General features: G+C 37.3%; 2 protein-coding genes across 3 annotated transcripts in view; one reads left to right on the top strand and one right to left on the bottom strand.

The window, feature by feature from the left end:
- Positions 1-25,319, bottom strand: part of LOC141541847 (uricase) — a 116,650-nt gene that overhangs the window by 41,481 nt on the left and 49,850 nt on the right. The gene's annotated exons all lie outside the window — the stretch shown is intronic.
- Positions 886-19,437, top strand: DNASE2B (deoxyribonuclease 2 beta). The gene is made up of 6 exons (XM_074264621.1): positions 886-998; positions 5,058-5,235; positions 11,978-12,059; positions 14,106-14,267; positions 17,795-17,992; positions 19,100-19,437. The coding sequence occupies exons 1-6, from the start codon at positions 886-888 to the stop codon at positions 19,435-19,437; spliced, it is 1,071 nt and encodes a 356-aa protein (XP_074120722.1).

Here is a 25,319-nt window from a genome sequence, read left to right as displayed (position 1 = left end):
GGAGGTGGAGAGGAAATGTCAATAACACTGGTGATCCAGCTTGATGTGATCTTTAACTCTTTCCTTTATGGTCAGATAAGCAGTTACCTCAAATAAATGACCATTTACTTCTACAACTGAAAAATACGGGTGGTCTTTCTCAGATTAATTATTTAATTATCTCCCCTATTTTAGAAAGGTGGTGTTACATCGCATATAGAAAGTTGCTCTTAGAATCAAAAAGAATAAGGTATAAGTCTTGCCTTTGACTTATACCTTGGACAAGACATTTTACCTCTCAAGGGCCTGTGCTCTTTTTTTTTTCTCAGAAAATAAGTTTCAGAAAAGTTATTGGTTGCATGGGTTAGGGAGTTTCCTCATTAAGAAGTTTCCTACCCCAATGAAGTCACAGATCTCATTCCCTACCCCCTTGAAATGACCATTTTACATCTGGTGAAGCATCTGTATGTCTATTTACACATATTATATCTCTCATAAAAAAGAAGTTCAAACTATTTTGGGAATAGGAAGGTGAGAGAAGAATCAGGAAAGAAATATTGACTCAATATAGATTTCCTGGCTTGAAAGGCTCTCTCTCCATCCTCCACATAGTAAAAATTTGCCCTCAAGGGTTAACTATATTCCCCCTCTTGTCCGAGCTTTTTGATGACTTTTCAAGGTAGGTAAACAACCCAGGAAAATGACATCCTAAGTCACTTTGTACTTGTGGGGGGAAATCACATAATTCTCCTAGATCTAGCCCATTCTGAAAGGGCAGGGATCCTGGACTGCGTGACAAAACTGAATCAAAAAGTAGAGCCGGATCTTAGAAGAAATACATTTTAGACATCCAGTCATCTCTTTAAACGTCCTTTCTGGCATTTTTCTGGAGAAGACAGACACAAAATGACAGTGAGATTATTAAGCGTGAGCTTCACTGTGCTCTTTTTGAGCTCCTGTATGCCCCCAGGGGCAGCTCAAATTTCTTGCAGAAATGAAGATGGTGACGCTGTAGATTGGTAGGTAAAGAAAATTCATTGACTAGCTTTTGCAAAAAAAAAAAAAAAAAAAAAAATGCACTGGGTTGATTGGCAGATGGAATGGTTGACTGTGGAATTCTTGAGGTCCCCTCTCTCTTCCTCCCTTTCTCTACTGTACCCTCCAAAAGACAAAGAGTTTACCTGAATGATCTTTTTGTACATTGAACAGGAATGAATGGGAAAAGGAGAGAATCGCTTCCCCTGGATACAGAAAATCTAATGTAAGACCAACTTTACAACTTATGTTCCTGGTCTACATCTCTCAGAAATGATTAAAAAGTGTAATGAGATGTCCAGATAGTTGTATTAAGGCTTTTGCTTATTTCCTCACTAAGGTCCATTCAGTCTCCCATTCAGGAGTCTGAGGAAGATAGAAAAGGACAGTTTTCCTTTCAACATGGAAAATTGACTTTTCCCAAGAAGAAAGGGAAAAATCAACATTATGGCCTAGAGGCCAGAGCACTATTTGAATAACCTTGGTCTATAAGAGTGCCTGCTGCCGCTGAATGACAAGTCATTGACATCGGATGACGTTCCAAGGTGATAGGATATAGCATTGGCTAGTTCAGATTGCAAAATCATCGTGAGTTTTCAGGAAGCTCTGATCACTTTTTGAATCTCTCTAATTGAAAATAAACAGGCTCAAAGAATAATAGCTTGGAGTTCAAAGGTTCCTTAGAAAATATCGAGACTAGTTCTTTCATTTTTTACTGATAAAGAACTAAGGCCAACAAAAATTGTACGACAAGGTTAAACAGATTGTAAATATACAAGGTAACATTTGAACCTAGATAATTATTTTAAATAATGTATATAAAGCACCTTGAAAGTCTTATTTAAATATTAGTTATTATTATTATTCAAAAGTCATTTATTAAGTACCAACAACATACCAGATACTTTACTAGCTATTAGAGTTGTGCTAAAATAAGGGTTCTTAATCTGGTGTCCATGCTGGGTTTTTTTTTTTAATTTCTAATAGCTTGATAATCATTCCAATCAATTTGGTTTCCTTTGTTGTTCTATGTACATTATTCTATACATTTAAAACCATGATTCTGAGGAGTCTTTAGGCTTCACCAGACCAGAACACAAACAAAAAAGTTTAGAATCCCTGGATTAGAAGACTCCTAAAGACCTTTTCATGCCTCCATTTGCGATCTTGACTCTTGGTCCACCATTTTTTAACAATCCTATATTCCTGCCCATGATTTATGCAAAGTGTCACTAATTTTAAATTCATCTTTTTCAATCCCAATGGCTCCCACAAAGCAAAGATACAGAAGTTGCTCCCTTGCTTAAATGTACAATAGACAAATGTCCAAGGATAAGATCTCATGAAAACTGCTTTCAGGGTTTTTCCCTTTAGGGGAATCTCTACTTAAACAATATATATATATGCCTACAGAAGGATGTCATTTACTGGAGCAATGGAATTAACAGGTATCAAAGTGTGGAGGGGTGGGGACAAAAACTTTATTTCTTCTCCTCTTCTTTCTCTGGTGCCCAACTGCCCTAACCTCAATACCACTTGGTTCCAATTTCAGTAAAACTTGGGGGATTTCCAGATTTCCATCTACCTAGATTATGGATTTAGAGCAGGCAAGAACCTTATATACCAATGAATCCAACTTGTATAGTTTACATTTGAGCAACCTAAATCCCAGCAAGGTTAGGTTTGCCCAAATAACAGAATTGTGATTTGATCTTGGAACAAGTGTTTTGACCTCAAATCTGGTGTTCTTTCTGTGGAACTGTTTCCCTTGAAAAAGCTATATTTTTAGGATGAGGGTGGAGAGAGTTTCAGAAATACTTTGTACCCACAGGTTCTTTTGGAAGTTTCATTCTTTAGGCATAGGAATCAAGGCTTCCTGGAAGACCTTGAAGTAGATCTTTGAGCATTTGCACTTACCTGTTTTACTCTGGGCAATGTTGCAGGGTATAGAGATTTACCTCCAATAGGGGTTCATAGCTTTTGTGTGTCATAGATCTTTTTGGAAGTCTAGAAAAGCCTACAGAATCCTTCCCAGAATAGTTTTCCAATGAAAAAAAAAATAAAATATAAAGAAACCAATGATATTCAATAGTTACCAAAAAAAAATTTTTTTAACTCTTGGAACCAAGATTAAACACTCTTGCTAGATCCATACAGTGAGTTTTCTCAATTGCCAAGGAATTCCCCATTCAGGCACAGTGACATTAGAATTAGGTCAGAGGACTGTTTTTCTCAGGTCCTATATAATCTTCCTTACCTCCAGGGAGGAGGAGATAGATTTCATACACTCTAGTTAACCTCAGGATGGCAGACGAGGCAGGTATGGTTGTGAAGGAGAGAAACAATAGATTGCAGACATAGCATGGAAAAACCATCATATTTTATATCTTCTGATGAGATAATTATAGGGTCCTACCCTCCCCATTACAAAAAAAAACCTTAGCATCTAGAAAGAATATTCCTTATTTCTATCCTTTTGGTCAGAAGATTTCAAATAACTGAAACTCCATTTTTCATTTACAATCATAGCTTGGCCAGATGAGATCAAATAAGATAGTATATGTACCGTACTTTGTAAATATTAAAATATTTTATAAATATTAGCTATTATCTTATCCTGGTGAACTCAACAAATAAATTCCATTAGAATGGGAGCACCATGAACTGATGCTAAGTGAAGAGAGTAGAACCAAGAGAGCATTGCACATAGCAATAAGAGTATGCAATGGTCATTTTTGATGGATGTGATTCTTTTCAACAATGAGGTGATCCAGGCCAGTTCCAATAGACTTGTGATGGAGAGAGCCATCTGCACCTAGAGAGAGGACTGTGGGGACTGGGTATGGATCATAATATAGTATTTCCACCTTTTTGCTGTTATTTGCTTGCTTTTTGTTTTCTTTCTCATTTTTTCCTTTTTGATCTGATTTTTCTTGTGCAGCATGATAATTGTGGGAATGTGTATAGAAGAATTGCAAATGGTTAACGTAAAATAGATTACTTGCTGTCTAGGAGAGAGGATGGAAGGAAGGGAGGGAGAAAATATTTGGAACACAAGCTTTTGCAAGGATGAATATTGAAAATCATCTTTGCATATATTTTGAAAATAAGAAGCTATTATTTAAAAAAAGAAGAATGGGAGCATCATTGCAGACCAAACAGTTGCCCACGATAATGTACATGATATCGATCCATAAAAAGTTAAGAATATTTTTTATAAATGTCTTTACAACAAACACTGAGGATATCTAAACGACATGGAATTAAAAGCTTTCAAACTATAGAGACCTAGAAAAGGGATCAAAATCATATCTAAATAGGATGACATGCTTGTCTTGTCATCAGTCTTGTTGACTTGCCTGCTACTGGAGAGGTACCATGGATGTTTTCAATGAATTTATAGAAGATGAATTTATATTATTGTTGTTGTTGAGCCATTGACTCTTTGGGATTTAGTAATATAAGCAGTAATTATAATAGCATGTAGAACATATAACTTTTAAGATTTATGGAGGATGGTGTGGTACCAGTCCAGAAGATTTATCTTCCCAAGTTCAAATCTGGCCTCACATACTTGCTAGTTGCGTGATCCTAGGCAAGTCATGTAACTGTTTCCTTCAGTTTCCTTTTCTGTAAAATGACCTGAAGAAGGAATGGCAAACCCTTCTAGTATTTTCAACGAAATCCTAAATGGAGCAACCAAGAGTCATACAGGACTGAAAACTTACATAAGTATCTTAAGTTGACTCTCAAAACAACCCTGTGAAGTAGATGTTATTACTCTGCTCTACTTTACAGAAGAGGAAGCTGAGTTAGGGAGAGATTAAATTATTTGCCCAGGATCCTTTCAGTTAGAATTTACAACCGTATTTGAACTCAAATTCCGGTACTCTATCCATTATTTCATCCTGCCTCTTCTACCAAAGAAAGATTCAGATGAAGTGTTCTAAGAAAATTTGAGAATGGTACAATATTTCTAACAGTGGGGAAGAAGGGATCATAGAGGAGGGGGGCATCTGATTTTGGATACTTTTCTTTTTCAGGTTTGTGTTTTACAAGTTACCCCAGAACAGAAAACAGAAAAGTGAAAGAAGTAGGCTAGAGTACATGTACCTGGACACAACCACTAAAAGCTGGCGGAGAAGCAAGAGTCTAGTCAATATGACCCAAAGTGTCTTAGGAAGAACACTGCAGCAGCTTTATGAAGCATGGGAAGCCAAGGTAAGCTCAACTTGAACATGATCTTATAAATGATGATGATGAGAAAGCCAAACTAGTACCCTTGGGGCTCGGGATCAGTCATTCATTCAGCTTTCTTATGTGCCAGCAATGGGCCAGGGAATGGAGATGGAGATGAAAGCACACCATATCTTCAAAGGGCTTACAATCCATTCTCTGGCAAAGAAAATGGTGGGTGGGCAGGTGTGGGAGTCCTATAGCACAGGGAAGTAGACAGAAGGGCATCGGACCGCTAGATCCACCATCTTCTCATCTTATAAATGAGGAAACTGCACCTCAGGAAAGTTCTGCTATTTGCCCAAGAAAATACAGAGAGCGCAATAGGAAATAGTGTGGACTAAGCTGGCTTGTGTAAGTATCAAAATCAGTTTAAGTCAGAGCTACACACTTGGCAGCTGACAGGCAGGGACGAGGACACTTCTTGAGACCACACTAATTCAAGACCTTAAGGACCAGGTTGACATGCTCTGTAGCAAGACTAAACAGATCAATGGCATCCCTAAGTCTGGCTTGAGACAATTCTCTGCCGACAAAGCCATTACTTCTCACTTTGTATTTGCCATGTGATATATATATATATATATATATATATTTTTTTTTTTCTGATAGAAACAGAAGGAAAAAAACCTCCTTAAAATGCAAATATAAATCTATACCACTGAATCTCCATCAATAAAACTTGAACCATAGGTTGGTTTTTCATTAGTGATAATGACATTGGACTTTCTCATTCAGTAACCATCTCTAGATAACTCTCTTATATAGAAACTATTTGACATAGTGTATAAATGCAGAATTTGTCAGGACTGTCTGAATTTGAATCCTCCCTCAGACACCTACTATCCGTGTCAACCTGAACAAGTCACTTAACTTGTATTAGTCTCAGTTTCACTATCTGTAAAATGGAGATAATAATAGCACCTACCTCCCAGAATTTTTATGAGGATTAAATGAGATAATAATTGGAAGGTAATTAGCATTGTGCCTTGCTCATAATTAATACTTTATAAATGCTAGTAATTATTATTGCATATTACATCCCTTAAAGCACTATATAAATGCTAGCTATTGTTAACTGTGTATTCAAGTCAGTGAGATAATGAATTGTAGAAATGAATGAGCCAAATTGCCCAGAATAGAGACTGATTTTGTCACCTGAGATTTGTACCCATCATGCTCTAATCATTTTGTGTTAGTACAACAAGGCAGGCAGGGCAGCAACTTCACTCTGTTACTCTGGATGCAACAGCTTCTCTCTTCACATGCTCTGATAACCTACACCAGTCCATAAGAGCAGGACATTCAGAGATAGTTTTTGAGCCAAACCTTCATGACCTTGATTTTGTAGAAGTTTTGGAGGATGGGAGAAAGGAGACAATGAAGATTTTGTTGTAACAGAGTAGCCAGGCTGCTGCATCCAGGTATTTCTGAGCCTCATTCTTTCTGTGTCTCAAATCTGTGTACCACCCATTATGTATGTTTTCCAGGGGAAACTTTGGACACTATGTTGTCTTGGAAAGGGAATTGATTTTGGCAGAATTTAATCTTGTCTCCGACACTCACAAGCTAAACAACCAGGAAAAATAAGCTACATGATTTCTTTGAGAATCAACTTCCTTATTTGTAAAATAGGAATAATCATATTTAAACTTACTTTATAAGATTTTAAGGAATGCACTCTGTAAACCTTAAAGAGTTTATATCAGTGGCAATCTCTCTTTCTCTCTCCTTACACTCATACACACACACACATACACACACACACACGTGTATATATATATATATATATATATATATATATATATACATACACACATATATATACATATACACACACCTACATATATATATACACATATACATATACATATACATATTATTATCAAATTATATTACAGATGCCTTTTGTGTATATAGACAGCTGCTTAGGATCTTTCCAGTTTTCAAATTCTGAGATTCCCAGATTCTGGATTCAAGTTTTACCTCTGAAACTAACTAAACCAATGAACATAACATTAGGAAAGTCTCTTAATGCCTTGATGCTCCAAACAACTAAGACTATTGGTGTAGGATGGATATCTGCATTGGTGGAGGGAGTTTCCTTACCTGAAAGTTCCTTCCAGCAGTGAAATTACATGTCCAATCTGAAAAGGGACTATAGAAATACAAGCATTTTTTTTGGGGGGGGTGGAGCATCTTGAGGATCTGCCTGAGGTCTGGACCACAGAGAATGGCAGTGATGAATATATCTCAAAGCCAATAAGAGGAATATTTGTCACTGAGTATCTGTGTACCTTTTGAGTACTTCTCTTTTTTCACACCAGTGCCATCCCAGTGACAATTCAGAGGTTATGGGACCCTGACAGTAACCAAACAAATTCAACTTCATCTATTCAACACGCATTTTTTAAGCATTTCCTGTATGGGAGACACTGTGTTAGGCACTGAGAAATATAAAAAGAAAATGAAATAGTTCTTGCCAAATTGACTCTATCTAGATAAGAGTTCTTAAGTTTGGGGGGGGGGTTCCATAAATTTTAAAAAAATAATTTGATATCTTTATTTCCATATAATTGGTTTCCTTTGTAATCCTGTGATTTGTATTTTATTTTTATCATTTAAAAATATTATCTTCAGAAGGGATTGATAGCCTTTGTCACAGAGGTCCATGACACACAAAAAGATTAAAGCCTCCCCACTCTAGACACTTGTGTACAAACTCTTTGGACATAGGTGGTTAATTCTTAAGTCAAGCTGCTGCCCCAGGGTGGCCTGCCTCCAAATGTTCCTATTCACCATCTGCTGCTCAGTGACAAAAGCCTGGCCTCTAACCAGATATGAGGAAGCTAACCACAACTGCAATCCAGTGGCACACGATCATATGATCTGGTATTAGGAACATGGAACTCTGCCTCAGCATCCTGCTGCCAATGCACAAAAAGCCACCACAAAATACAAAACCTGAAGAAAATATCCATGTCCACTGAAGACATTGTGCTTTGTGTGAATTTGATCAATTCATCTGAGGCTCACCTGCCACCAGGATAGTCTTTTGAATCTAGGATATCAAATCTAGGTTCTTCTTCTTATTATTAATCCTTTCTCTTAGAATAGGACTTTAATCAACAAAAAGAAGGAAGATCCTTCATTCAAAGTCTCTTGAATTTCCACACCAAATGTAACTTATCATGAGCCCTTAGTATCATAAAATACTAGAAATAGAGAAATAAACAGTGATAATCCTTATGCTTACTACATCTTTGATCCTTATGGCCATAGGATTATAGCTAGAAGGGACATTAAAGATCATCTTATCCAATTCTTTACAAATAAAGTGAGGACCAAAAGAGAAAGTGGCTTACCCAAGATGATATAAGTAATGTGTCTAAGGTTTCTTGATTGAGTCCAACATTCTGCTCTCTGTGCAATGCTGCATCCAATTTTTAAAAAATATTTAATAGTTTTTATTTACCAGATATATGCATGGATAATTTTTCAGCATTGACAACTGCAAAACCTTTTGTTCCAACTTTTCCCCTCCTTCCCCCCACCCCTTCCCCCAGATGACAGGTTGACCAATACATGTTAAATATGTTAAAGTATAAATTAAATACAATATATGTATATATGTCCAAACAGCTGTTTTGCTGTACAAAAAGAATCGGACTTTGAAATAGTGTACAATTAGCCTGTGAAGGAAATCAAAAATGCAGGTGGACAAAAAGAAAGGGATCAGGAATTCTATGTAGTGGTTCATAATTATCTCCTAGAGTTCTTTCACTGGGTGTAGCTGGTTCAGTTCATTGCTGCTCTATTGGAGCTGATTTGGTTCATCTCATTGTTGGAGAGGGCCATGTCCATCAGAATTGATCATCATATAGTATTGTTGTTGAAGTATACAAGGATCTCCTGGTCCTGCTCATTTCACTCAGCATCAGTTCATGTAAGTCTCTCCAGGCCTTTCTGTATTCTTCCTGCTGCTCATTTCTTACAGAGCAATAATATTCCATAACCTTCATATACCATAATTTACCCAACCATTCTCCAATTGATGGACATCCATTCATCTTCCAGTTTCTGACCACCACAAAGAGGGCTGCATCCACTTTTAAAAAATATTTATTGAATTTAATTGCATTAGAGATAACTGTGGGGTAAACAATTCAAGTTGTGAATAAATCAGTCAATAAACATTTTTAAAGCATCTATTATGTGCCAGACACTGATTTAGATGAAATCATCTCTATCCTCAAAAAGATTAGTCTCTCATGAAGACCCCCAAACTTCTGTATTAGTCTGCTTTGTCAAGATGGATCTTTCCTAAGGCAGGGATTCTTGATCTGTGGCCTTAAAAAAATATTTCAATGATTGTATTTCTGTAAAATTGGCTTCCTTTACAATCCTTTGTATTTTATTTATGCATTTAAAAATATGATTTTTGAGAAGAGGCCCATCAGAAGAGTGCCAGAAGGATCCTTGACACAAAAGAGGATAAAATCCCCTGCTCTAATGAAAGACAGAAGTTGGATTTTGTAAAGAAATTAAATTATTCTAGTAGAATTGGGTGACAATTGCATCCTTCCTGCTTCCCTCCCTCCTTCACAAGAAATCAGGGCTTTTAGTCATTGTTCTTTTGACTCATTAAGTGGGGAGCTGCCCATAAGGAAAATTTATGGAAATGATCTTTGTTAGTCATATCTAAAAGCACATCATCAGTGCCCACCTGAAAGTCAGTGTTGTTTGAAACAGAATAAAATCTATAGATATGTGATAAAAATCCCTGAAACATAACGAGAAACAGTCTTCAGAATCACAGCCTCACGAACTTAGCCTTAGAGACTCCCCTGGATGTTTTGAGAATGCGATGGTATTCATTTAATGGGTAGATTCATGCAAAAAAAAAAATGAAATGTTATGCATACAATTTCACTGTTGTTCCAGGTAGAAAATATCAAGCTAAAAAAGATAATAAGCCAATGAAAAATGAATCAAAGAGAAAGTTTAGAAGAAATGCTCCTATCTCCAAAGGGAACGCTCTATGGGATAACCATCCAGTGTCTATATTGACAACCATCGCCCTAAGGACAGGTTCTCTTTACCATTCCCCAAATGATTGCAATGGCCCCCTAACAAGATACAGAACCATCTTCTCTTTTATATTTCAGCAATTGAATTTTTACCCATCTTTTAAAGCTCAATTTGAATGCAACATATTCCCTGAGATAGTCACCATCACCCTTCTTGAAGCACCTTCATTTAGCAGGGCTATCTCATGAGAAATCCATGGGAATCAGTCTGAGCAGGGAGCATGGTATGGCTATGGGTTCCGGAATGGCAGCTTCCAGCTTTTCCCTATTCATCCTCCTTGGGATGACCCTACCTTAGACACATTACCGGTATGATCTTGGGTAAGCTACTTCCTCTTTTGGTCCTTAGTTTGTTTATTTGTAAAATAAGAGAATTGGACTCAATGATCTTTAAGGTCCCTTCTAGCTATAATCCTATGGCCATAAGGACCAAAGATAGGCTAAGCAAAGTATTATCATCATTATCATCATTTTATTTCTTTGGATCCAATATTTTATGATCCTAACGGCACATGATAAGTTACATTTGATGTGGAAATTCAGAAGTGTATCACTTCTCTAATACATTTGTGATACAATTTAGTTATTTAGTGATTCTACTAGTCTTATCCTCCTATTAAACTGTAACTCAAAGGAAAGCAAGAATTATTTCCCTTCCCACCTACCAGCCTCTAACACAGTGCTCTAAACAGCTCAACTTCCTACTTTGAAATGGATAAGGCAATGATCTCTTAAATCAATCATCAAAGATATGAGTCTTGTTGAGGGTGGAAAATCCTCTGTGGAGACAACTAGATGGTATGATGGATAGAGCGCTTGTATTAAAGTTAGAAAGAACTGAGTTCAAATCCTGCCTCATATACTTTCTAATTTTGGGACTCCAAACAAGCTATTTAATCTCTGGTTGCATCAGTTTCTTCATCTGTAAAGTAAGATTGATTTGCTAGCTCTCAGGGACCCTTTCAGTTCTATAGCTATGATCTTTTTCTTTTCTCCCTACTTGTTCTGTGTGCTTTTTTTCCCCTTCTCACATATTAATATTGATTTATGTGCTGGCAAATCTCACCTTTTCCAGAAAAATGTAAGGTCTTTGAGAGCAAGAACTACTTTTTGTACTGACTTTGTATCTTCATTACTTAGCACAGTGCCTGGCATGTGGCAAATATTTAATAAATGCTTGTGAGATCTGAATTGAATTGGATTGGATTTAGCACAATGTCTAGCACATAGTAGGCACTTTATAAATATGTATTGAATGATTAGTTATTGATGGATTAAGGGAAGGAACTATTTTTCTTTCTAGCCCAGGCACCTAGTACAGCAATTGGCCAATAGCAAGCACTTAGAAAATGCTTGTTGATTGATTAACTCCAAATCAGCACAGCCCTCATTGCCCCAAGTTTTCACACTCAACTATAGCAAGGTCATACAAGGGTAGAAGCAGGATGGTTTCCTTTGGCCTTCTCTGGAAGACTGTAAAAAGCTCTTATTGCTACACAAGCTGCCTCTTAAGGGAAAAGATGAAATCTCTAGAGTGTTCAGGAAAACTCTGCATTCTACACCATGGAGGTAGCAAAGCTGGCTGCAGTGTCATGTAAGATTGACTGTCTCTTAAAAAATGTAATGTGTTTCCACAGAACAATAACACTGCCTACCTGATATATAATGACAAAGTCCCTCACTCTGTGGATTACAGCTGGAAGCAAGGACATGCAAAAGGTATGACATTATCCCCAAGCCAATGTCTTCTGTCAGAGAGGAAATTCACTCACGAACTTATTTAGTTATCCTTTGAGATTCATAGAACACCGTTGAGATTCATAGAATACTGTCCCCCTGAGAACTCAAAAAACTTTGTCCCTCCTCCTGGGGGAATAAAGCAACACCTGCCCTGTTGGGAAGGGGGGTGAGACAAAGGATCAAATGGGGAGACCCTACTCCCAGGTGCAATGACATGTGTGTTAAGAGTTGATGATACTTGGCAAGGTAGCACCTTCCATTAAGGGGGAGGTTTTCATACTGGAAGGCAGCCAGCTTCATTATGCAATATTAATTTGGGCATCTGGCCAAGCATTTTCCATTTCAACATAAGCCCCAAGAGACATTTAGAACTATAAAGAATCTCAGAGGTTATACAGTCCCAGGCCTCCGTTTTATAGGAAACTGAGGCCAGCAAGAAGCAGCACGTGGAAGAACCATGTCCAAATCTGGCCCCCTTTCCACTGCCCTATGTGGTCTTCCATCTTAGTCTATTTCCACCCAGAGTCTGCAGGATCACAAAATGTGAGAGTGGAAAGGAACCTTAGCAGCCATCTAGTCCAAATGGTACCCCCCAAAAATCCTTGCTATAACGCATCCAACAAGACGTCCAACTGGTCTTTGCTTGAAGACTCCCAAAGAGGGAGAACCCACTCCCCTCCTAAAGCATACCATTCAATCTTTGGACAGCTCTAATTATTAGGAAGATTTTTCTAACAGTGAGTCTAAATTTTCTTCTTTGTAACTTCCACCCATAACTCTTCATTCCACCCTCTGGGACCAAGCAAGACAAGTCTCATCTGTTTTCCATATGGCAGAGCTCACCATATTTGAAGATAGCCATCATATTCCCCCTGAGTCTTCTCCAGAGTAAACATCCTTAATGTTTCCACCTCTTTTTATGACATGAACTCAAAACCCTTCACCAGCCAGCTTGCTTTCTTGTTCCACTCTTTTTCTTCCTGTAAATGTACATCCTCTAAAATTGAGTTACTGGTATACAAGTAGGCAGGCTTCCATTATTCTATTAAAGCAAACATGAATGCATTATGATTGTTTGCACATTTAGTTGTGAGAGTAATAACTCAAATCACATAAAAGAAACCACTGACATGTACTTATTAACACAGAAGGGCTTTTACACACTTCTGTAGAAAGCCTTATGTCTCATAAGATTAAGGAAAGCGATCCATATTCTCCTTTCTTGGATTTTTCTTATTTTCTTCCTAGAGATTTTATGTACAGATAATTCACTTAGACTGAGTATTTAGTACTGCTCCCCACTTGCCTTTTGTGTCTCTTTTTGTGTCTTGATACAATTGGGCAACTTCCCCTACCATACATATGAGCTTAATTATCTTTAGGTACAAACACATAGACACAAATTACTTAGGAGCCTTTTTTCTCCACCTAATTTTCCTTTGGAAACACATCATTTTTGGCTTTTTCTCAGGCTTTTGGAAGGAATTGGGTGGGGAAGATACTCACTTAAGCTTCCTTTCCTTCTTTAAGGAGGTCAAATTTCAAGTTAGCAAACTGTATTTGGCCAAAACAAACCTTCCCTGTGATTTGACTTGGGAACCCTTTTAGCTCTTCTTAGGGAGGCTGGCTGCCTTCCTTCTCTGGGATGGCTATCCATCTAAGTTTTAGGCAAAGTAATTCAAGCTTGGATTTTTTTTTTTTTCTGGAAACCTGCAAACATCTCACATGGTGTTTTTTGACAGACAGTGTTAAAAGAAAGGAAGAAGTACTACTTGTCCCAATGAACCATTAGCCTAAAACTGAAATAAAGCTGGTTTATGATCACCTTGAATTTTACAGCTTTGGGGTATGTTTTTGAAAGAAAGAGACAAAAAACCTAGAGACTCAGAGAAGTAAAGATAGAAGCAGATCTTCAAAGGGAGAGAGAGAGAGAGAGAGAGAGAGAGAGAGAGAGAGAGAGAGAGAGAGAGAGAGAGAGAACACTTGGGTTTTCTAATTTATCTCTATTAACCTTATCTTTGACAGGTTTCTTGCTTTGGGATAAATCACAAGGATTCTGGCTGATTCACTCAATTCCCCAGTTTCCTCCTTATCCTGAAGAAGGCTATAGCTATCCATCTACTGGGGAAAGATATGGACAAATTGGTATCTGCATAACTTACAACTACAGCCAATTTGTAGAAATAGGTAATATGGGACATGGTGGGTTCTGATGAAGATAAGGTACTTCTCTGTGATAAGTTTCCATCCAACTGGTTCAAGTGTGTTGTTCTCCAGGGGAAATTATCTTTGTAATCTTATGCTAGTCAGGCTCTAAAGAAAGGAAAAAGAAAATATGACCTGCATAAGAACTTTGGGCCCTAAGTTCTTCTTTAATGAGTTAATACAACTGGGAAGTGGTTTCCTTCCACTAAGAGATCCTGAAATCAAATGAAAAGAATCTGCCATTGACTTCTGCTCCTAAAAATAACATCTTGAGGGGAAATAATGGGGGGGAAATGGAGAAATTTAAAGGAGAAAAGTGAGTAGGATGCACAATAAAATGTCTCTCCTACGTACAAGCCTATAAAATCATCTGAGTATCTCTTAATATTTTAGAAAGAGAACTAGACTTGGAGGAAGCATAAAATCCTAGAAAGAGTAATGATTTAGAAATCTAAGAGACATGGGTTCAAATCTCACTTCAATTAAGTCAATTGTCCAAGATTTTTTACACAGTAAGAAATCATGAGAGTCAAGATTTAAAGTCAGAATTCTGGTTCCTGAGCCAAAAAAAATGACCCATCCCATAAACCAGTCCTATGACATGTCTCTTGTTTTCTGTGATTAAAAAAAAAAAAATCAGAAATTACATCAGCTCAGTAATTATAACTCCAAATTTAGCTAAGTTAGATTCAATCACAGATATTCTCTTACTAGACATCTTAATGTTAAAATGTTAATATTATTAGGTATTTGTCTCATAAATAGATGGCATTACCAAATTATTATCTATTTTGGGCTTCTTCATTTTCTTCCCCAAACCAGTCTTTCTGAGATTAAAATCATTATATTAAAAAAAAAAATCAGTAAGTCAAACATTTAGCAAACATTATGTGTCAACTAAAAAAATAGAAATAGAAGCTGAAAGAAATCTGATCCCTGCCTTCAAGGGATCAAGGAGCTTACATTCTAATGGGAGAAAACAACACATAAAAGGAAGCTGAAAGCAGGGTGGATGGTTGGTAGCATAGACAGGATAATAGAAGTCCAAAATGTGACTTTGTTGCTTATTTATTATGCAGCCATGGGGAAGTCACTCAAACTGTCTAAATTTTAGCTTCTCCAGCTGTAAAATGGGAAGAATAAAATCTGGAGTAACTCTTTAGTCGGATTGTTCTTAAAGATAAAATAACCTAATGTATATATAATGTACTATAAATCGTAAAGCATTAGAAGGATTCATTATTATTGTGATATTGGACATATAATCTAAATTCTCAGAGGTTTAGCACCTTTTCTTTAAAATGAAGCAGCTGAGTATGGTGGATAGAGTGGTGGTGTTGGAGTTAGGTTTTGGCGTGGGTTCAAATTCTGCCTCTTATACTAACAGCATTTGGGTAAGTTATTTATTGTCTACGTGCAGAGGCCTGGGGAGCTTCCAGACCTTTGGAATGGATTCCTTCTGACCTTTCTGAGGAAAACTAGTGTACATTGTTGACTTTTGCTTCTCCTAGAGAAGAGGGATGTGGCAATGGGTATGTTCTGCCAGAGTGTGCTGACTGGCACGCCAGCCCTTCCTCAGCTCGTGCCAGCTTTAAGTCTGAGGGCTTCCAATCTCATCTATTGAGTCATTGATGAGTTGTGATCTGTGCTGGTGAGAAGAGCCTCCATGTGGGGGAGCTTTCCATAATAGCAAAATCATAGATTCTTTTGTGTCTTTATGTGTCCATAAAATGAGGATGTTGGATTATGTTGTTTCTAAGATATTTTCACTGTCAAAAAATACAATGATTCTTTCACTAGCTTGATGTCCTATTGTTCCAGATGCCTCCTTAGAGACATCTAAAAAAATCATTCTATATCTATTTTTAATCAATCTATTCATGTATCCACCATTTATCTCTATCATCTATTTCCATCATATCTCTATTTCTATCATCTCGATGTCTCTCTCTGCTATCTCTCCCTCCCTTTCTTCTTCCTTACTCTTTCCTTATTCCTTCCTCCCTCCTTCTATGTCCCTCTTTTCCTTTCTCTCCCTCTCTCTTCCTCTTTCTGTCTCTCTGTGTTTCTATCTGTCTGTCTGATCTCTCTGTGTCTTTGTCTGTCCCTCTCTGTCTCTTTGTCTCTGTCTCACTGTGCATGTCTGTCTCTCTTTGAATCTGTCTGTCTCTCTGTCTCTGTCTCTTTTTGTCTGAATCTGTCTCTCTGTCTCTGTCTCTTTTTGTCCGAATCTGTCTCTGTGTGTGCATGTGTATGTCATTTTCTATCTCTCTCTACTGTCCCAACTCTCACATACAAGTAGGGAATTCTGCAGAGCAATGTGGTGTGTTGTATGGGAGATGCACAGATTGCCATAGATAGACTGCTAGATTTAGTCCGAGGTACTGGGCTTGAACCCCAGTTGTTCCATCCACTTAGCTGCGTGAACCTGGACAAGTAAATTTACTTCTTTGGCCTCTGTTCTCTCATCTGTAAAAAGAAAGGAATTCTAAACACTCTCACAGCTCTAATTCTATAGGCCCAGAATATCAGAGTTTTATTCCCTTGTAATTCCTTTGGAGTTTTTTGAATTTTTAAATGTCTGTAGCTGATGCTACAGTGATTCCTGCTTAGTTTCTGCAATAATAAAGTAGGATCATGCTGAAAGCTTGCTATTCCCTTGTTTCCTCCTGTTAATTAACATAACAAAAACAGAAGTGAGAAGAGACTTATCTTGAGTGGTTAGATGTACAAACAGGATGAGAATGCCTCTTCTACAGTAATAAAACTAGCATTTATATTTCATTTTACTGGGTACAAAGTACTTTACATCTTATTTTATTTGAGGTCAGTATCATGACCATGTTACAAAGAAACTCACAACAGGAGTTCTCTATGGTCTTTAGCCAGAAGTATATGAGGCAGGAAAAAACTCAGCTTTTTATATATTTTATCTTCTGTCTCCAAGTGTTGCAGTGGAAAGGGCACTGCATTTGGAGAAAACCTGAATTTAAATTTCAGCTTTGCCTTTTAGACAAATCCATTTGTGGACTTCACTTTCCATAGCTATAAGTGGATAGAATGCCCAGTCAGGAAGATCCAAATTCAAATCTCACTTCATACTCTTAGACTTTGTGACTCTGACTTAATCCTGCTTGCCTCAGTTTCCTTATCTGCCAAATGAGGAAAAGACAAATCACTCCAGTATCTTTTTCAAGAAAATCCCAAATGAGGTCACAAAAAGTTAGACAACAAAGACCAACAATAACTAACTAAAGTTCCCTCCTACATCTAAAGCTTGTATTTTTAAATTTCCTTTGCTGACAATGGCTTCCAATCAATCTCTCTTCTGTGTCATTTAGACTCAATTAGTTTCATCAAAACTAATCAGTTCTTTAATTGGATTAGATAAGAAATTCCATCTGATGGTAACTGAGAAGAATGAGAAAAGAAGTGAAAGTCAAATAAGTTGGCTCTTAAAATTCACAAGATTTGTTCTCAATGCAGTTTTTGTCTATTATCCTGACCAGATTCTCAGCTATTAAGCTGCATTCCGAATGTCTATAGCTGCTTTATACCTGCCAGCTTTCACCCAGAACTCACTTATCTACCCAAAATGTGTGCCCGCTCCCAGCTCCCCAGGATTCCTCACCGACGCCTTTCCAGACTTCGGTCCATCCAAGGCCAAAACTTCTTCCATTTTGCAAAATCACCTTATTTTGTGGACGGTAAGAAAAAAATGATCACAGAAGGATCTACAATAGCTTTGGCAGGTTAAACTCATTTGGGTTGGGTCAGAGATCTACTAAGCTTCTTAAAGTGAAGGCGCAAATAGGCAGGGAGATGGGATGGAACTAGAGGGACCAAGAAGTTGTACTTTGGAGCATCTGACCTGAATCTCCTCATTGGAAGATTTTATCCAGGGCAAAAGATTTCAAGTTCATCTCGAATCACTTGGTTGGTATTGGTATCTCCCCATGTCCCATGTTTTCTATGCTGACATTTATGAAGTTTCTGCTATACTAAGCACTGGAAATACAAAGACAGAAAATAAAACAGTTGTCTGTACCCTCAAGAAGTTTCTATCCCATTGGGGAACTCCAACACCCAAAGTAGAAACAAGAGAAATACAAAATAATTTCAATGAGGAGCTAGAGCACAAGCAATATCTGAAGATAGACTTGTGCCTGGCAAATAGTAGGTACTTAATAAATGTTAGTTGACTAAGACAGGAGGTGACTATGTGAAGTAAGAATTGATGGGAGCTCATGATTTTCAAAGGCAGAAATGAGAAAGCAATAAGCAAACATTTTGCCTTATCAGAATATTTGTTCTCTCCCCCAGCAAGCAGTCTATTGTGTAATAACTTAATAACTACTCTCAAAGAGGTCCAGAAGCAATTAGGCGGCAAAATGGAAAAACACTAGTACTAGTGAGACATGAGTTCAAATCCAGCCTCAGATACTTAACTAGCTGTGTGACCCTGGCCAACCTCTGTCTATCTCAGTTTCCTCATCTGTAGAACAAGGATAAAAATACCACCTATTCCCCGGGTTGTTGTGAGGATAAAATGAGATAACATTTGTAAGGCACTTGGAAAACCTTCGAATACTAGCTATGATTACCTCTCTTTGGAGCAGGAACATTGCCTTCCTCTCCCTTTTCTTATGAACCCAATAGGATTTTAACCCCACATTATGTGAACTGTATATCAGAGAAAGGAGTGTTGAGAAATGTGTCCTATTCTTTATTTTCTGTTTATGAAATTATTCCTTAGGCTATTATCTAAGGTCAGAAATATCAATTTCTTTTCCTTTTTTTTTCTTATAACTCAGATATCTTTGTGTCTTGGATGGCTCAACAGTTGCAGACCAATTTGCTCATAGAAACTTGGCAACCTAAGCTTCCATCAAATTGTTCTCTTTCATACCATGTCTATAATATCAAGAGAATTAGAATTCCAGGAGGGTCTACTTTTAGCTCCTACTATGATCATGCCAAATGGTGTGTTTCCCAAAGATACCACAGGAAACACTGGACATGCATTGGAGATCTGAACCGCAGCCCGTTCCAGACTCGAAGAGGAGGAGGATTCCTTTGTACTCAAAATAAGCACATCTATCTTGCATTCCGAAGCTTGATTCTGCACTATCAGAACTGCAATCATTCTTAATCAGAGGTAACTATTAGAGCAATGGGAATTCTTACTGTCCTTATGATTTATCCATATGATACCCTATATCATACCCTAAACATCTAGAAGGATATCTCTTGATTATAAAACTTTCAACTAAAATATTATTTTCTTAATACTTCTAACAAGAAAACAGAGCTCATTTTCCTATTTTACATTATTACAATGGAATTTAAATTGTAGGAAAAAATTAGTTCTCCATGAGAGGAAGTCAACTCTCAGTGATTCAGTGGTCTGATTGACTAGATTCTTTGATTGCTTTTTGGGATATATTATTTCTCATTGATGTCTTTACCTGAAGATGGACAGGTAAATAGAAAGGATCCAATATCCATGGTCTAGAAAAATCTATCTTCTCCATTTCTAACTCAAGTATCCAAAGGAAAATATTCTTCTTGATCTGAGTTCCTGAGTTTCAGTCCTTAAAACCATCCTGAATCTATCCAGAGATCTCCAATATTCTGACCTCATTGGTACCCTCTTGAACAATCTATTAGGTACCGAAGCAAAATTTATCAGTTAGACCTTTTGGCCAGTTCATCCCTCAATGAAGACAAACTGCATTTAGGTTTGACCCTTCTCATCTTTACTCTTTGGCTGCTTATCACCAATAAAGAGGAAAGTTTAGTGGAAAGAATAAAGGAATTGAGAGGCGATAAGCAGTGCAGTGGTTAGAACACTGGGCTTGGACATAGGGAGACTTGAGCTCTACTCTAGCCTCTGACACACTGACTGAGTGATCCTGCATAACTTACACTCTGTTACTGTTTCCTTATCTATAAAATAAGAATATGAACACCCCCTGCCTTTAGGAGTTATTGTAAGAATAAAATATGATGTTATTATTCTTTTTTTTTTTTTTTTGACAAGGTAAGGTTAAGTGACTTGTGCAAGGTCACACAGCTCGTATGTATGAAGTATTAAGTGTCTGAAGCTGAATTTGAACTCAGGTTCTCCTGATTTCAGGGCTGGTGTTCTATACACTATAACATCTAGTTGCCCCAATATACTATTATAAAACACTTTTCAAAACTTAAAGGGCTATAGAAATACTAGCTATTATAAATAGAAGTTATGCTTCATTTAGGATCTGTGTGGTTTTATACAAACTACTTGTTTTTTCATTTGTAAAATGATAGCATTGTGCTAGATGAAAGTTCTAAATTTCTAATTGTATGAACTTACTGTATAGTACTAAATTTTTGCTATCCTCTTTTTAATTCCTCCTAATGACTAAATTTGGCTGGCAGACATGGCCAGAGACCAGTGGAAATTGGATTCTTTTCCTTTGTCTTTAGTGTGACTGTTTAGTTTTGAGGGTACTTCTTCCATGATTACAAACAAGAATTCATGAATATTTTAAAGTAGCATTTGTTTTCATCTTCTTTACCATACCCCAACAACTTGGCAAGGATTTATCACCACCAAGAGCTACTATGAACACAAATGAATGAACAAAGGGAAAAGATTTCAAAATGTTAAAAGTTCAAAGCAATACTAAAATCAGATTATATGTGGAAACTTTGATACTGGAAAAAATTTTAATGTTTCCTCCCTCCCTCCCTTCCTTCCTTCTCTCCTTCCCTTCCTTCCCTTCCTTCCTTCTCTCCTTCACTTCCTTCCCTTCCTTCCTTCCTTCCCTCCTTCCCTTCCTTCCTTCCTTCCTTCCTTCCTTCCTTCCTTCCTTCCTTCCTTCCTTCCTTCCTTCCTTCCTTCCTTCCTTCCTTCCTCCCTTCCTCAGGTACTATCTAGCCTTAATCACTGAATGGATGTGGCCTCAATCAAACTGAACTCTGTTGAAAACCATAACTTAAGGTCTCCCATTTCATCCAGGGCCATCTCTAGTTGTCCAGATCTGGTTACTGGAACCAGATGACTTTGGAGAAGTGAGATGGGACCTTGCACAGCACTCCCTCACTTGAATCCAATTCAGTTGCATGTTATGGGTCACCTCCCCGATGTCCTGGTCCTTTTCAAGAACAAAAGACAAACTACAAGATCTAAGGCATTGCCATTCCTATGTATGATTGGTCTACCTTGGAGGAATCAGAGGGCTTAGAGGGTAGAAATATAGAAAACTACTATAAATTCAAAATACTGGAAAGGAAATATGGTAGCCTGGAAGCATGGGATTATAGCAATAAGGATTTGGTCAGGATGAAATGAACATTATTAGGATTCAGCAAGTTACCCCCTTTCCTTTTTGCCCTCCCTCCTCCCTCCTTCTCTCCCTCCTTCCTATATTCTTCTCTTCCCTCTTCCATCCCCTCCCACCTCTTTCTTCTCTCCCTTCTCTGCTTCCCTTCTCTTCCTCTCTTGTTCCCTCAATTCTATTTCTTTTCCTCTCACTTCTACATTTTCCTTTTCCAACTTAGACATAGAACTTCCCCCCTCCCTACCCACCACTCTTTCAATGGAATTGCATCCTGCCTTGGTTTATAGTTGATTATGTAGCAATGGCAGTGAGACTGGGGAGTCTCTTTCCCTTGAGGCCTATAAAGCTAAAAGACATACCTTTCTGAATGGGATAGTTTAAATTAAGTCCTGTTTTGAGGCTTAATGAATTCTATAGGTCTGACATACCCCAGGGATTTGGGAATGTTTAAGCAAACAGTGCCCCTCCTTATTACTGGGCCCATATTTGAAGCTCATCAAGTTAGGTGGGACTTGGTAGACCTTGCACTCTGCCAGTAAAGGCTTTGAGAGCTCAGGGTCACCTTCACACAGAGATGGTCCATTCCATTAAATGTTCTATCACAATGGGCAATTAGGAATAGATAGTTCTATTGCCAACTTCAATTTCTTTCTTCCTGATAGATGAAATTCTTCATTGCAGACTCTTTTCAAACCCTGTAAGAAATAACCATCTGCCTACACAATACTTGATCATTCATCCACTTTCACTGAGCAAACAAATACTTAATGCCCGTCTACTATGTTCAAGGCCCCACTTACAATTCAGACAGAAAAACAACCAAAGGCAAGGCAGCCTTCCACTGCTGTTTCACAAGGCCATTTGTTTGAGCTGAGGATCATTGACAGTGACAGAGCCAAGATTAGAATCCAGTTGTCCCAAGCCTTAGGACAGATACTAACCCAGTAGTATAATACTGGCTAGGTCGAGCCACCACTTTGTATCTCAGTTTCCCCATTTCTCAAATAAATATATATTAAACAAGATGATTTAGTGTCTGCAAAGTCCATCTCTAACCTACAAGAAGATTGGCTTTCACTAAGGAGGCTTTCCAGCTCCCATATATTGATATATTGTATCTCTTTCTACCCATGTATTCCCTAAGAACAAGAGTAGGACGTTGGGTACCAGCTAAAGGCAAGCTGTTTGAAGCTTTTGCTTCTCAAACAGCAACTATTACTATGCCATATTTAACAAGGGTGTGTTTGAGGTTGGGGTTTCAAGAAGAAATGAAGATCTTATGCCTGTTAATTCCTCTCCCCACTCCCATACTGATTCTAAATTCTCAACCCAAGGGATACATTCTGACATCAAAATCCAGCCGATAAAACGTAAAAACTGTGGAACCTTAGTGGGATGGAGTCAGCTAGGGGGGAGGGGGTACCAGTAGGGGGACTGAGGGAGTCTGGCAGCCCATTCTACAGGGGCTTCATAAGGAAATAGCACCCTTTTATGTCACCACTTTGGGCCCAGCTCCAATTGTCCTGAATTATTTAATGTTGCTCTAATAGGAAAAAATTTTTAAATGTTTTCCAGGTTAGCAATAATCAACAATTTTGTTAACTTTAATGATGATTTTACTAAGTTGTTTAGTCATCTTGATTTAAGAGTATCTAGAGAATGGAGACATTATTCCTAGTCAACCCACTCCTTTTTTTCTTTTTTTTTCTTTTCTGAGGCTGGGATTAAGTGACTTGCCCAGGGTCACACAGCTAGAACGTGTTAAGTGTCTGAGACCAGATTCAACCCACTCTTTATAAACATAGAAAAAACTGAGGTATTTATGCATAAACTGGTCAGCCACTGACTTGTATAATTTCGGAAAAATCTTTTTACATTTTGTTTTTCAGCTTTTCTACATTTACAATTAGGTGCTAGCACTGTTTTTGGAACTTTTTGAATATTGTGAAAATAAAATGAGATAAACTGTTAATGTACTTTGACTTTTTTTTTTAATGGTCAAGTAATGCTAGGTAACAACAGAGAAAAACAATTAGCATACTTCTGAGTCAGACTTTAGTTTTAGCTTCTTTTATGAAAAATTAACATTTTGTCAGTTAAAGAATTCATTCATTAATTACAGGAAACAGTAAAATAAAGAGCTGGCTGAGCCTGCCTTTCTGCTGTGAGATGTATTAAATTTAAACATATTAGTGAAAATTAAAATACATTTTCTTTGACTATGAATTTTTGTTGTTGTTCAGTCATTTTTTCAGTCGTGTCCACATTTGCAGTTTTCTTGGTAAAGAAGTGGCTTGCCATTTTTTTTTCTCCAGTTCATTTTACAGATGAGGTAATCGAGAGGAAACAAGGTGCCAGGGTCATACAACTAATAAGTGTCTGAGCTAGATTTGAACTTAGAAAGATTAGTTTTTCTAATTCTAACTAACCCTTGTGTCACCTAGTTGGCCACTAATATATATGTCAAAATAGACATACGAGTTAACCCCAAACAATTTTACTCAGATTATTCAGTCATCTGATTGAACAGATTTGATTCTAAAATGACTTTGTACTATTTCCAAAAGTCAAATCCATCCTCAAAAGATTTGCCACTATCAAGGTTATCTGAAAATATGTGCCATAGATTTTGAATGCAATTCCAAAAGAAGAATTGGAAAAATATCTTGAGTGACTTGAATAATATATATATATATATATATATGTATATATATATATATATATATATAACTAGATAACTAGATATATCTAGATATATATATATATATATACATATATATATATATATATCATCAATAAAAGTCAATAGCCTCTTTAGATGAAGGGAATAACATTCATCTGGATATGCAAATTCTAGAATATGTCTTTTGAAAAAAATCAGTCCTATTACTTTACCATTTAATGTTCTATATCTGAATGGTTTTGAGGAAGAATGCATATCTTCATGTCCTTTATTTTCAAAGATAATCATAATTTGCTTATATCAATTAACCAAGAAGTATTTATTAAGCAACGACTATATACCAAGGTATTCTGCCAGACTCTGGGGTTAAAAAAACAAAAAAATGGAACTGTTCCAAATGACTTATGTATGGAAGGGAGGAGGGGAACATCATGTACATGTTATCAGTTTATAGAAAATAAATAACAGGCAATGGGGGGGGCACATTTGCTGGTGGGGGCTGTGGAACAGGAAAAAACCTCATGAAGATGATCATGTTAGAGAAGAGCTTTGAAGGAGACAATGAGGAGGAGATGAGGTGAGAAGGCATTATAGGCATGGGGAACAACTGATAGATGTGTATACTATACGTGCTCTCCTGTGGTTTGTCGCTATGGCAATGATCAATGGATTCTCTTAGCAGCGTTCTTTTGGGAAGTGATTTGGAAGCATGACTGACTTCCTTGTGGGACCTTTTATAAGCAAGCAAACAATCTGTTATTGGCCTGAACCCCATTAACTAAACCGACAACTTTGCTCAAGAGAGGAGAACCGTACTTTAAAAGGACATGAAAGTACATGGACTTTAGGGAAAATATCTGCCCTTGTATAAATCTGCACACCAATCAAAACTGACTCACATAAATGAAGACTAATACTTAGCACCACTCTCAAAGATACGGATTCTTAAGCACCAGATTATTAGCAACATGGCTCTTTAAAAAAAAAAAAATCTCAACATCTGCTTTTTCCCCCACTCAGTAC

Source organism: Sminthopsis crassicaudata, chromosome 4 (assembly GCF_048593235.1).
Source record: "Sminthopsis crassicaudata isolate SCR6 chromosome 4, ASM4859323v1, whole genome shotgun sequence".
Taxonomy (NCBI): Eukaryota; Metazoa; Chordata; class Mammalia; order Dasyuromorphia; family Dasyuridae; genus Sminthopsis; species Sminthopsis crassicaudata.
The sequence above is the reverse complement of the archived record's forward strand: the minus strand, read 5'-3'. Positions and strand labels throughout refer to the sequence as shown.

Coding starts and splice junctions, on each gene's coding strand:
- DNASE2B (XM_074264621.1), top strand. CDS start 886: ATGACAGTGAGATTATTAAGCGTGAGCTTCACTGTGCTCTTTTTGAGC. Junction 999..5,057: donor GATGGTGACGCTGTAGATTG/GTAGGTAAAGAA, acceptor TTTCTTTTTCAG/GTTTGTGTTTTACAAGTTAC. Junction 12,060..14,105: donor GAAGCAAGGACATGCAAAAG/GTATGACATTAT, acceptor TATCTTTGACAG/GTTTCTTGCTTTGGGATAAA.